The sequence below is a fragment of the Leptonychotes weddellii genome, chromosome 4, assembly GCF_054177405.1.
Source record: "Leptonychotes weddellii isolate Sample4059 chromosome 4, ASM5417740v2, whole genome shotgun sequence".
NCBI classification, from domain to species: Eukaryota; Metazoa; Chordata; class Mammalia; order Carnivora; family Phocidae; genus Leptonychotes; species Leptonychotes weddellii.
The window spans coordinates 162,417,259-162,429,289 of record NC_138372.1 but is presented as its reverse complement, the minus strand read 5'-3'; the positions used below and the strand labels follow the sequence as shown (position 1 = coordinate 162,429,289).

At 37.1% G+C, this 12,031-nt stretch overlaps 1 protein-coding gene across 4 annotated transcripts in view; it reads right to left on the bottom strand.

Moving 5' to 3' along the window:
• Positions 1-12,031, bottom strand: part of EFR3A (EFR3 homolog A) — a 109,608-nt gene that overhangs the window by 60,429 nt on the left and 37,148 nt on the right. For 2 of the 4 annotated variants that reach the window (XM_081816557.1, XM_081816558.1), the window contains exons 2-5: positions 10,420-10,496; positions 6,274-6,401; positions 4,990-5,140; positions 2,636-2,757 (exon numbers count right to left, since the gene is read on the bottom strand). In XM_081816557.1, coding sequence (XP_081672683.1) covers positions 2,636-2,757; positions 4,990-5,140; positions 6,274-6,401; positions 10,420-10,496 — 478 coding nt within the window. Of the gene's footprint in view, positions 1-2,635; positions 2,758-4,989; positions 5,141-6,273; positions 6,402-10,349; positions 10,497-12,031 lie in introns of those variants that run through there. The other 2 variants (XM_081816559.1, XM_081816560.1) reach the window with 2 other exon arrangements.

Sequence of the window (12,031 nt, the reverse complement as noted above, 5' to 3'; positions counted from 1 at the left end):
GGAATTTCAAATATATAATTCTGGAAAGACCGAGAATTAGGAAAAAGTTCCATAAGGCTTTTCTTTTTTTTTTTTTTAAAGATTTTATTTATTTATTTGAGAGAGAGAGAATGAGAGACAGAGAGCATGAGAGGGAGGAGGGTCAGAGGGAGAAGCAGACTCCCCACCGAGCAGGGAGCCCGATGCGGGACTCGATCCCAGGACTCCAGGATCATGACCTGAGCCGAAGGCAGTCGCTCTACCAACTGAGCCACCCAGGTGCCCTCCATAAGGCTTTTCATTTTTATTTAGAAAATTTCAAGTTTCTTCTTATAAATATTAGTGAAAAATGTTAGGTAAAAATATGTTCAAAAGACAAGATCTTTCACTAGGGGGCAGTACATACCTAAAAATAAGACACTTAATAATTTTTGAATTTTTTTTTTTTTTAAATGTTTATTTATTTATTTGGGGGAGGTGGAGAATCCCCAAGCAGACTCCCCACTGAGCTTGGAGTCCAATGGAGGGCTCAACCCCAGGACCCTGAGATCATGACCTGGGCCAAAATCAAGAGTTAGCCACTTAACCGACTAAGCCACCCAGGTTCCCCTAAATTTTGAGCTTCTTAATGTATCCTTTCATAAATACTAGGATGTCACAAACACTTTTCACCTACACGAGTTTATATGTGAAACTCACTTCCACCAAAATTTCAGAAATGTCTGTATAGTTTACTAATCCTTATAATATTAAAGAAATACTACATTCTGCATATTTACCATATTTTAAAAGAAAACAAAATTGTCAAAATCTTTAAAAAAAAAAAAACAAAAAAAAACTATACTTTCTTTAGGTAATCTTTATACCTTTTTGCCCCATTAGTAAGTTAACATCAGCCTTTGAGGACAGGGACAATCTTTTTAAGATTCATTTGAGAGAGAGAGAGCATACACGCGTGCGTGCAAGCCTGAAGAAGGGCAGAGGGAGAGGGAGAACCGCAAGCAGACTCCCTGCTGAGCACAGAGCCCCATGCGGCCAATCCCAGGACCCCGAGATCACAACCCGTGCCAAAATCAAGAGTCAGACACTCAACCAACTGAGCTACCCAGGGGCCCCAGAAGAGGGACAAATTTTATAAAACATTTTTTAAATGTTCCTTAGGGAGAAAAAAAAAAAGATTTTAAACTGGAAAAAAGAGGAAATTAGCAAGACAGTTATAGTTATCTCCACCATTCTAAGGCTCTACACTCATAATAAAGGAGTAACAGTATAACTCTAAATGGCCAATACTAAGCTGAGGAAAAATTACACCTATGGCGTGTCAGACAGTGTGTTTGTATCTGAAAACAACTAGTAAATCACTTCTCAGCTTTCTTTCTCCATGTTAAAATAACCTTTTACATTTGTTTTGGTTTTTATAAACCAAGCTACACTGTAGCTTGCACACTAAAAGCTACTTATATTTCTGCGCATTCCCTTATTTTAAAAGAAAACTAAAAATTACAAACATGCTAAATCTTGACTTTAAACTGCCTACAATAACTCTCTGAACTCAAGTTAGTTTCTTTCTTTTTAGTTGTAGTATCGTAAAATTCAAACTACTTTTTCTTTACCAGATTCATTTTGATGTCAATTCTTAACTTTAAAGCTTCTCATTTCCACATAAATATCAACCTATAGACTGTGTTTGCAGGTAAGTATTTGATTCCAGATTACTAGGAAGTATCCAGAAGAAATGTTTAAAAATACCCCAGTTGTTATGATAAACTCAGGCTGACAATGATTCAGTAATATTCTTTCATTCATTCAACTTATGTATGTATTCATAAAAGTACTTAAAAGTACTTATTGAGAGCCTACTATGTGCTCAGCACTATTCAAAGTACTAGTGATACACCAGTCCTCAAAACAAGGACGTTGTCCTCCTGGAGTTCATATTCCATAGAGGAACAAGAAACAGAGATGAGAAGAAGATAAAAGAGTAACTGGGGATGGGATGAGAGGCTGATATTCAATAAATAAAAGGTGACCAGTGGAAGACTCCCCTGAGAATGTGACATGTAAGCAGAGAGCTGAACAAGGTGAGGCAAAAAGCCCTGTGCATATCTGGGGAATCATTCTAGGCAGAAATCACTTAGTCCACAGGCCTTGAAGAACTGTGCCTGATGTGTTCAAGAACAGCAAGGAGACCATGTGGCTGGAAAGAGCAAAAAGAACAAGAAATGATAGGCCCACAGAATCTGACACTGGGGCAGAGGGAGCAGAAAGGGGCATTCCAGGTTACAGTAAAGACTAGGAATTTTAGTCTAAGTTGAGAAACCAGTCTCAGTTTGGCTACTTCAGCCAGTCCTTCTAAAGCAATAGAAAGACATATTTCAGGAAAAAAGTGTGTATTTTCCCATTTCCTTTGGTAATCGTTACGTAATACACCATATTATGTATTATGGTAATCAAAACACAGTACTCATCAATAAACCGCTCTATGACTCTAAGTCATAGAGTAAGGGCGTCTAGGTGGCTCAGTCGGTTAAGCACCCGACTCTTGATCTCAGCACAGGTCTTGATCTCAGGGTCATGAGTTCAAGCCCTGGGTTGGGCTCCATGCTGGGTGTGGAGCCTACAATAATAATAACTCATAGAGTAAAATAATACATACTCTGTTCGTATTTCTGGATCACTATGACAGGAATGACACATGGCACTGAAGCGAGATACAAAAAAGTCATAACGTCTGTGATAGGATGGTGTATCTTCTTCAATATTTGCAAATTTGACAAACTAAAAAAAAATATATAAACATGTTATCACCTTTTGGAAAGTTTGGAACACATTTCATCCATTATTTGTCACATTAACAAGAACTATCCAAATAAGCAGCAAATGAAACATACAAAATATCATAAACACTACACACATACAAAAGGAATTTTTTAATGAACTTGAGAAAATCAAGAATATAGCTTTATAAATATTAACTTTAACACTTTAATCCAGTTCCTTTTGAGTGTGCCCACTCTCTAGAAGGAAAGGTCTTACTCTAAAGCTCTTCTCCATTTCCTAGACACTGACCGTACTTCAATGATAACCTCAGGCCCAAACCTGCAGAAAATTTTATTCCTTAATCATGGGCACCAAATCTTCTGACAGCTGTGACTTAACACACAAATGAGTAATATTTATACCAATAAGATGGGACACGGAAAGGAGACATAAACGGAAGGAAATGTACACTCAATAGAGAAGAAAAATACTGAGATGGTAAAATATATTCTACCTCCTTTCCAGATATAAAAAAGAGAGAAATATGTATGCATTTGGGAAGTTTTAAATACCCCACCTGTGTCACAGACCTGGCCCTAAGGCTCCTTATTATGTCTTTCTCATTAGCTTTCCGTTCACTCAGTGACGTGTTACTTCTGGTACAGCCTAATGGCATACTGTTACTTTACATGCAAATTTAAATATATAGAAACACCTGCCAGGATATATAGACTGATGGCTTGGAAGACTATAACCAAAAGAATTATTCAACCAAATTTACCAATACTTTCCTGAAAACTAAACTAAGGATAAAATCAATGTGAGAAAATGAAATTACGATACCAAAACAATTTAAATTAATTCCGCCAGAGCTAAGTCCTCAGTTTTAAATGATAATTTTATATGATTCGTATTATCTAGAAAAGGGCCACAAATACTACACTTGGTTGAGATTAAACTGACACTCATTACCTACTGTGTTGCCATACACTGTGCTAAGTGTTTTCACACAATTTAATCAGTCCAATGGCCCTGTATCATTATCCCCAGTTTACAGATAGGAACCCTGAAATTCAAGAGGTGAAATCATGTGTCCCAAGTGACAGTAAGTGGTGGAACTGGCGTAAGAGTGCAGGGATTTGACTCCAATTGTCACGATTCCCATACTACACACTGACCATGTGAAGTTTCAGAAAATATTAAACCAAGTATCTCTATTTTTCATGAAAATAAATCTTAACCGACTGAGCCACCCGGGTGCCCCGTCAAAAACTAATGATGTACTATATGTTGGCTAACTGAACATACAAAAAAAAAAAAAAAAAAAGACATGAAAAATAAAACAGCCCAGGTAACAGTATGTCTTTTGAAAGCATCAGTTTGTGGAAAAACAAACAAACAAACAAACAAGACAGAGATACTGTGAAATCATGAAGAATTGAATCTTCCAGAATCCCAGAGAAAAAATTAAAACTCACATTCCGTTGCAAAAAATAAATAAATAAGTAAATAAACCTTAAATTGTATCAGGAAATGCTCAAAAATGTAAATGGAAAAAACACACACACAAAAGTCTACCTAAAATATGTTCCTCACTTTCCAATATATATTAAAAAAAGAAAAATATTAAAAGATTACTTCCGGATATTGGAATTACAGGTGTCTTGTTTACTCTTCCATGTTTTCTTGATTTTCCAAATGCACTACAAAAAGCATATTACTTTGAAATAAATCAGAAATGTTTTAAATGACCATTAAAATGTTAAATGTTCTGGAAAATTCTTAGAAGGAGAAACTTTATTCTCTTTTCACTTACTGAAAGTCACAAGTAAGAATACAGACCAAGTGATCGTTTACAGAAGGAGCTCCTATTGCCTCTGAGTATGAAGAACTTACTTAATGGCCAACAGATTTTCCAATGCTCCTTATGAATGGTTAGTATCACAGATTTCACAAGAAGCAACAGAAAAAGCTAGAGACAGTGTTCTTTTTTTTTTTTAAGATTTTATTTTTAAATAATCTCTATACCCCAAGTGGGGCTCAAACGCACAACCTCAAGATCCAGCTGCATGCTTTGCTGACTGAATGAGCCAGGCACCCCGAGAGAGAGTGTTCTAATCACCTACATCTGCATTGTCTGTCCACACGCCCTGAACAAAGCATTTGTTTTTATCGGGTAAAAACATTCTAAGAAGATATCAAGTCTAGATACGCTAATTAACCTGAAAGTTAGAGAACAGTTTTACTCACAGAATTTGTTCCAAGAACTTGAAGCTTTGGTTCCCCTGATTCTAGCAGCTTTGCTACCATATGAAGAAAGCTTTCTACAAATGGCTTGATGCTCTGAGAATGGCAAGCCATAAGAAGCTGGTCCAACGCCTCCATAGCAATTAAAACATACCTAAGTGTAAGAGAAAAATAATGTCAAAGCATTTCTAGCTCTCCAAATTCTCTTAGGTGCTTTTTCATTGGAATAATTAAATGTAAATGCACAGAACAGAGAAAGGCAAATTTAGTAGTTCCTAAGTGAAATCTCACTTCTCACAAACACTAATGATCTCCGATTATATAATAACCCTCATGCTGAAGTATACAAAAACTATACTGTACTACCACCCCATTGTCTTCTCCTTTCCAAACTCTTCAAAGCTTCTTTAATATTAGCTTTGTGTATATTTTTCTTTGGAAACATGGACATTTTCTATTTTCCAGACTTCTAACCATCTATCTTTGTATCTGACCCAAAAGAGTTACTATAAGCAATGTGCCTAAGTTTCCAATATAATCTATTTGTATTTGTAAATATGAGTGTAAAAAACATTACCAGCAACAACAGAGTATCATAAGGAAACATCTCATAAATTTAACCTTACAATTCATCAGATTTTAAAGCTTATACTAAAAATTAAAATTGACTTTAGATAACTTTGTTTCAATAACCGTAAGACTCACTAAAATGTTCTAAGAGGTAACAATATGGAAGTAGGGAAAACCAGTATCACTTGAAGAATGGAGTACTCTAAGAAATAAGGATCATAAAATGCATATGGAAAAGTACTGATAATCCAAATTATCCAAGTTACTACTGTTCAAGCATAATGAATGGAGTAAGATGGCAGATTTTTATTTATAGGTAGGTATATAGCTAGTGCAGGTCCAAATCAGCATGCTTACATTCTCTGGACCTTAATACCTAAGCCTAACGTTCTTTTTCATCATTCTACTGATAAATACACTAAGGGAGTCAATTTCTACTGTTTCCATTAAAGAAATATTAAAATACCAAAAATTAACGGATGCTTAGGCTAAAGGCAACTCTGTTAACTCACATGTGTCTATTCTTAAAACATGACCATCAGAAAAGTAATAAAAGCTGCAAACATCTATATGGTATACATTTCCTTGTAAAATATTACAATGTTTTATCCTCCACATATCATCTTTGCATGACTAGATGACAAAACAATGTACAGAATGACTTAGCTTAGGAAGAATTTTCAGAGATACAGTATTAGCAGCAATTAGTTTCCTTACCCAGAACGATGTCTGACAACATCCCTGCTCAACCTCTCTGCTAAGTAAGAACCAATTCGATCCAGTTTCTCTGGGGCAGATACCGCATAAAATGTCAATTTCTCCATGTCCGCTTTAACAAGGCCATCCTAAAAATAAGAAGAACAGCAAGATAAATAGGCTATCTGTATTTTCATAGTTATTTTTTATTTCTAAGCGTTGTTTGCTTCACATGTCCCCATTTGGGATTCGTGATTAATCCATTATTTATGCTGAACCTTTCTGGCTATAACCTCCTTACCGTAAATATTCACCATTCTAGATATAGACTTTTCAGAAAGTTAAAGAAATGCCCCCATTTAGGCAGAATATTTAAATATACCTTCACAAGCAATGAATTATTCTAACACCTTCCTAAATAGAGAAACAGCTCAACTAAATGCAATATGTAGGGAATGGGATGTATTTTAGTGAAAAGGTTTCAAACAAATTTATTTCAATTTTAAAATTTTACACTATGTTGTTAAGCCTATTTTACTCCTTTACATATACAACAGTGAACATGTTAAAATGATTCCAAACTTGCCGACAGCATTATAAAGCCTTCTTTTAATTAATAAATGAGAAGGTATTAAGAACTGCATGAATCTCTGTTTAGCCAACATATTAAGAACAAGAGGCCCCCAGTGTGGGATTGGCAAACTTTCATTTGTCTCTGCCCCCTAAAAGGTGACAGGCCACAGGTCTGCCGGTACTCCCCACCCTCAGACAACAAATCAGTTATCAGCCTAAACATTTTGGTCATATATAGTCCAAATAACTAAATGCTTTTTAGGATTGTTAGAGGAGGTGGGAAGGGAGACAGAAAAATTATGTTAAGTGGTGAATCTACAACTAAAAATTTTATAAATCTACATTTTCAACTGTCCCCTCCACATTCTCTGGCTATTTTGTCATTCCATCGCCAACCTACTTTTTACCTACTTGTTTTTCCTCAAACTTGCTACTTTGCCGCCTCTCTTCCCTCTCTGACATCAAATGAGCTCCTCTCCTTCTCAGAGAAGATGGAAGTCATCAGATTAGAATTTACTGGCAAAAACACCCCTGCTTTCTCAGTGCCCTCAGTGCCCTCCAGACCAGTGGTTTTCAACCAGGGTGACTTCATTTCCCCAGGGTAATGTCTGGAGACATTCTGGATTGTCACAGCTGGGCGGTGGGTGTACTGGCATCTGGGGTAGAGACCTGGGATGCTAATAAACATCCCACAATGCACAAGATAACCCAACAGCAAAGAACCAACTGGATCAAAAGGTCAACAGAACCTGAATGAAGAAACCCTGCCCCTGCAAAGTGAAAGTGCCCTATTTTTGGAGGACTTGTCTTGGAGAAATCAGTTTGCCTATGTTCTTGCTGTTTGCTTCACATGGCCCAGGATCTGGCTCCATCAAGTTAGCCTCTCTCTTTCCTGGTTTTTTAACCTCTCCCTCTGTATTAGTTCCTCGACATCATTACTTAAATATGACTGCCTCTCACCCCTTTTTTTTAATCCCTCACTAATTTTATTGAGGAATTATTTATACACAATAAACTATAATTTGAACTATGACAGTTGTATATCTGTGAAACCACCACCAAAAAACAAGATACAAACATTTCCATCATTGCAAAAGATTCCTCATGCCCTTTGCAGTCCTTGTCTTCCTCTCCAGGCAATCACCACTCTGCTTTTCAGCATTATCAAAAGCAGCACACATCGATGGAATCATACAGTCTGTGCATGACTCCTCTCACTCAACTCACCTCTGCCTGGGGATGCTTCTCTAGCTCACCTGGGTAACTCCTACTCATCCTGCAGGTCTCAATGCCCTCCAAAAAGCCTTCAGTGCAACCTCCCAACATCCCTTCAGAACTTGGGTAAGAGGCTCCTCCTATATGTTCCTTTAGCTCACTGTACTTATCTCTATTATATTTTATCATACTGTTTTTCAGTCATTAAGCAAATACTCATCAAGTGCTAACCATGTGCCAGGCGCTGTCATTGACACTAGGGAAGAAAGGGTGAGCAAAGAATTGTATTAACTCATTTAATCCTCATGAGAACCTTATGAAATAGGAACTATTTATAATTTCCATTTCATGATGAGGAACTGAGGTACCTGCCCATGATCACAAGGCCAGTAATTATTAAAACATGGTTTGGTCCTCCTCACTAGATCACTCTTTGAAGGCCGGGACTATAACATGTAGACCTCTGTATACTGGGTAGTATGCCTGATCTATTTTGGCTATACTACGTGATTTTTTATTGTTGGTCAATAAATTAAAAATAACAAATAAGGTCAAATGGGTTATGATTGCCACATGTATGCAAGGTTTATGTAAATTTTTTAAAATCTTATTTTACAGATCTCCATTTGAACAAATCTTATCTAAATACTCGGCAATCAATCAATCAATACCTGGCAAAAATATTCTTTCTATAACCATTCTCTCTACCTGTCATCACTCCCATGGTCACAAGTGTTCAAAACTTCCTCACTGCCTAGGAATTAAAGTAGATAAAGGAGAAGCTTTGTCTGTCATTCACATTCCTCCATAATCTGGCCTCCACCAATGATCAGAACACTCAGTCTATTAAATGACATGACTGGAATTTCAAATCAGAAATCATGGTCAACACGATTATCACCCAATACCCTCTACAATGAGGCTATATAAACCTTTATTTGAAGGTTCTTAATCTCAAATGTACCCCTTGCTTTCTCTTGCACCCCTTTGCCTTTTCTCTAGAGGCCCCTCACTTGCAACAAAGAGACTAATCTCACTTCTCCAGATGGCACACATCCTTCAAAGCTCAGCAAATCTCCTTTCCTCCGAGAATGCTTCCCAGAGATTGCCAACCCACAGTAAAATCTCTCTGCTTTAAAGGCAAAAACTTTACCACCTGTTTTACTTAAAATTTTGCTTACTGACTTATGCATGAGGATTTAATATTTAGTGTGCTGTTGCTTTATGTCAGTCAATGGATGGAAAGCTACTAAAGGCAGGTACCATATCTTCTGGCTTAATCAGCCACAAATTATCCAGGTATCTGGCAGCCAATAGTATGTAACAAATTAACCTCTTCTAAATGGCTGAATGTTTAAATCAAATTTGATTAAAAATAAATATTTCATATATCATGAAATATATAAATGTTAAGATAACCAAAAGGTTTCTATAATTGCCTATATTTTATTTATTTTTTTGGTAAACATTTTTTTTTTTTTAATTTTTAAGTAATCTCTACACCCAACATGGGACTCGAGCCTACAACCCTGTGATCAAAAATCACATGCTCTGTGGACTGAGCTAGCCAGGTGTCCCGGCTACATTTTAAAATAAAGCAATTAAACCCATCTAACATTTTTTTTGTTCATATCCACTTAACACTAGACTAAAGGAGTCTTGGAAAACTTAGGGACAGTGTCAAGCAAAATCAATCAAATCCAGTTGCTTTGAAAACAGTAATCTTCCATAATAAAGTAATGGTTATAAAAAATTCCCAAGCATTTAAGTAAAAAGAGAACTGCCTAGAATATTATTCCTTTACTTCTCACTTCTCTTCTGAAAATTGTGTGGCCAAACTATTTACTCTTCAGATCTTAGCTTAGATTTCATTTCCTTAAGGTCTCTGTTCTCCAGGCCCACATTAGGCGTCATTCCGACCCACTCCAGAAGTGCCCTGTGCGTCATCTCTCTATCATAGCATTCTTTCACACAATATTATAATCGCCGATTTCCTTGTCTGTGAGCTCAGCGAGAGCAGAAAACCATGTCTGTGTTCACAGTTGTATTCTTAGCATTTTGTACAAATAATCTGGCACTAGCTCGTAAATTTCTGAAAAGTATTACTTAAATATAGGAACTATCTAGATAAGAGAACACCATCTGTCCACCATTCCAAATGTTTTGCTAATCTATGAAAAGGATCTGAAAATTAGACAAGCAAGCATGGGTCATTTAAAAGTAAAAAAAAAAAAAAAAGATAAATATAAAAATAGTAGTGTACATGGTGAGATTTAGGGGTAGAAGTAGAGAAATGAAACTAGGGAAACCTTAGGGAGGTCAGCAGGGGGCAAGGATGGGTCAGCAAAGAGAAGGATCAGTAGATGCAGATCAAATTACTTTTGGATCTTCAGGGAATATGTTGTCCACCAGGCGTTTGTAGCGAGGACGCAGAGCAGAACAGCAGCAACACACTCCTGTTCAAAAAAGAATAAAATCACAAAGTACAAAGATTATTCATCCTGTAAAACTGACCTAGAAATTCAGGTTTCTGAATATTAATGAGTTATTTAAAATAAAAAGAAAAACCGCAAACTGGCGCCAATAGAAAACAGGAATGCGAATTCCATTACTGACTAAGAAATGAAAAAATGTCCTCTCCCCTCCCCCAAAGACACTATAGGTCAAAGTGAATACATTAATGAATTATTCCAAAGTTCCAAATCAAATCATTTAGGGGCATGTGTGTGCGTGTGTGTACATACACACACAACCTACCAAATTCACCCTATAAAGGCAAATACATAATCTCTAACCCCTTTGCTTCCTATCTAATCTTGTCTCCTACCACCTTCTGCATCCTCCAGACCCACATTCCCACTGCCTGGCCCAATCCACTCACAGCCCCAGCCACAGTGGTCTTGGAGGACAGTCTGTTCCATTGTGGCTGGCGGAAACAATTAATACGTGTACTTACATAATGCATCATATGAGGAACTACACTAGAGGGGGAAACAACCTCAAAGGAAAGTCCAGGAATTTCAAAAATCCTCAAAGGCTGCTCTATATAGTTTTAGGTGTTGGTGTCTTGGAAAGAGCAATGGGCTGACATGCAAAATATCTGGGTTCATTCCAATTCTTTCACTTAAGTGACTACATGGCCTTGGGTAAAGCACATCAGCTATCTGGAAAGAACCATGTAAGTGAGAGCAATTAGTTTTCTTGTCCTGCAAACTAATAACAGGAATGCTGGTCTGGAACCACTATAAAATTATTCCCATGATTTATGAAACTGGAGTATGTGTGTCTCTGTGGAAGTGTGCATTTGCATGTATTTAGAAACCAAAATATGATATGAAAGACTGCTTGAGCTAGAAATTAAAAGAACTCAGATCTAAGCAGACTACTATCTCACAGAGTAAGGTTATGCAAGAGACAACTTCTCCAGATCTCACTTTGCTATTGAAGTATGCACAGTTATGCACGCATTCATATACCAAGTGTCAACCGATCACCCAGCACTGGCCAAAACAAGTAAGACTGAGTCCAGATTTGCAGTGAAGCAGAGTCAATAAAGTGATAAGAACAAGAGAGACTTAAGATTTGTACAGTACCTTTAGTGATCATAGAGCACTGTGCATATATAATAACATTTCTAGTAACCTAGTGAAGTATTACTACCATTACTTTACAGGAGTGGGAAGTGCAGTAGAACTGACCAAGTAACTTACTCAACAGCAATGGCTGGGTGAGAATCCAGTGTCTAATTCTGTAACCCCATGCTCTTCCCACAGCACCAGAGGTACTAGTGGTCAAATCAGTCAACACCCAAGTATTTCATCTGTACCGATTATGTGCCTAAGACCATGCTAGATGCCACAGATACAAGAAAGTATAAGAGACAAGATCCCTGTCCTTGAGTTTATAAACTTATATATAAAAAAAATAGTGAGGGGCGCCTGGGTGGCTCAGTCGTTAAGTATCTGCCTTCGGCTCAGGTCATGATCCCAGG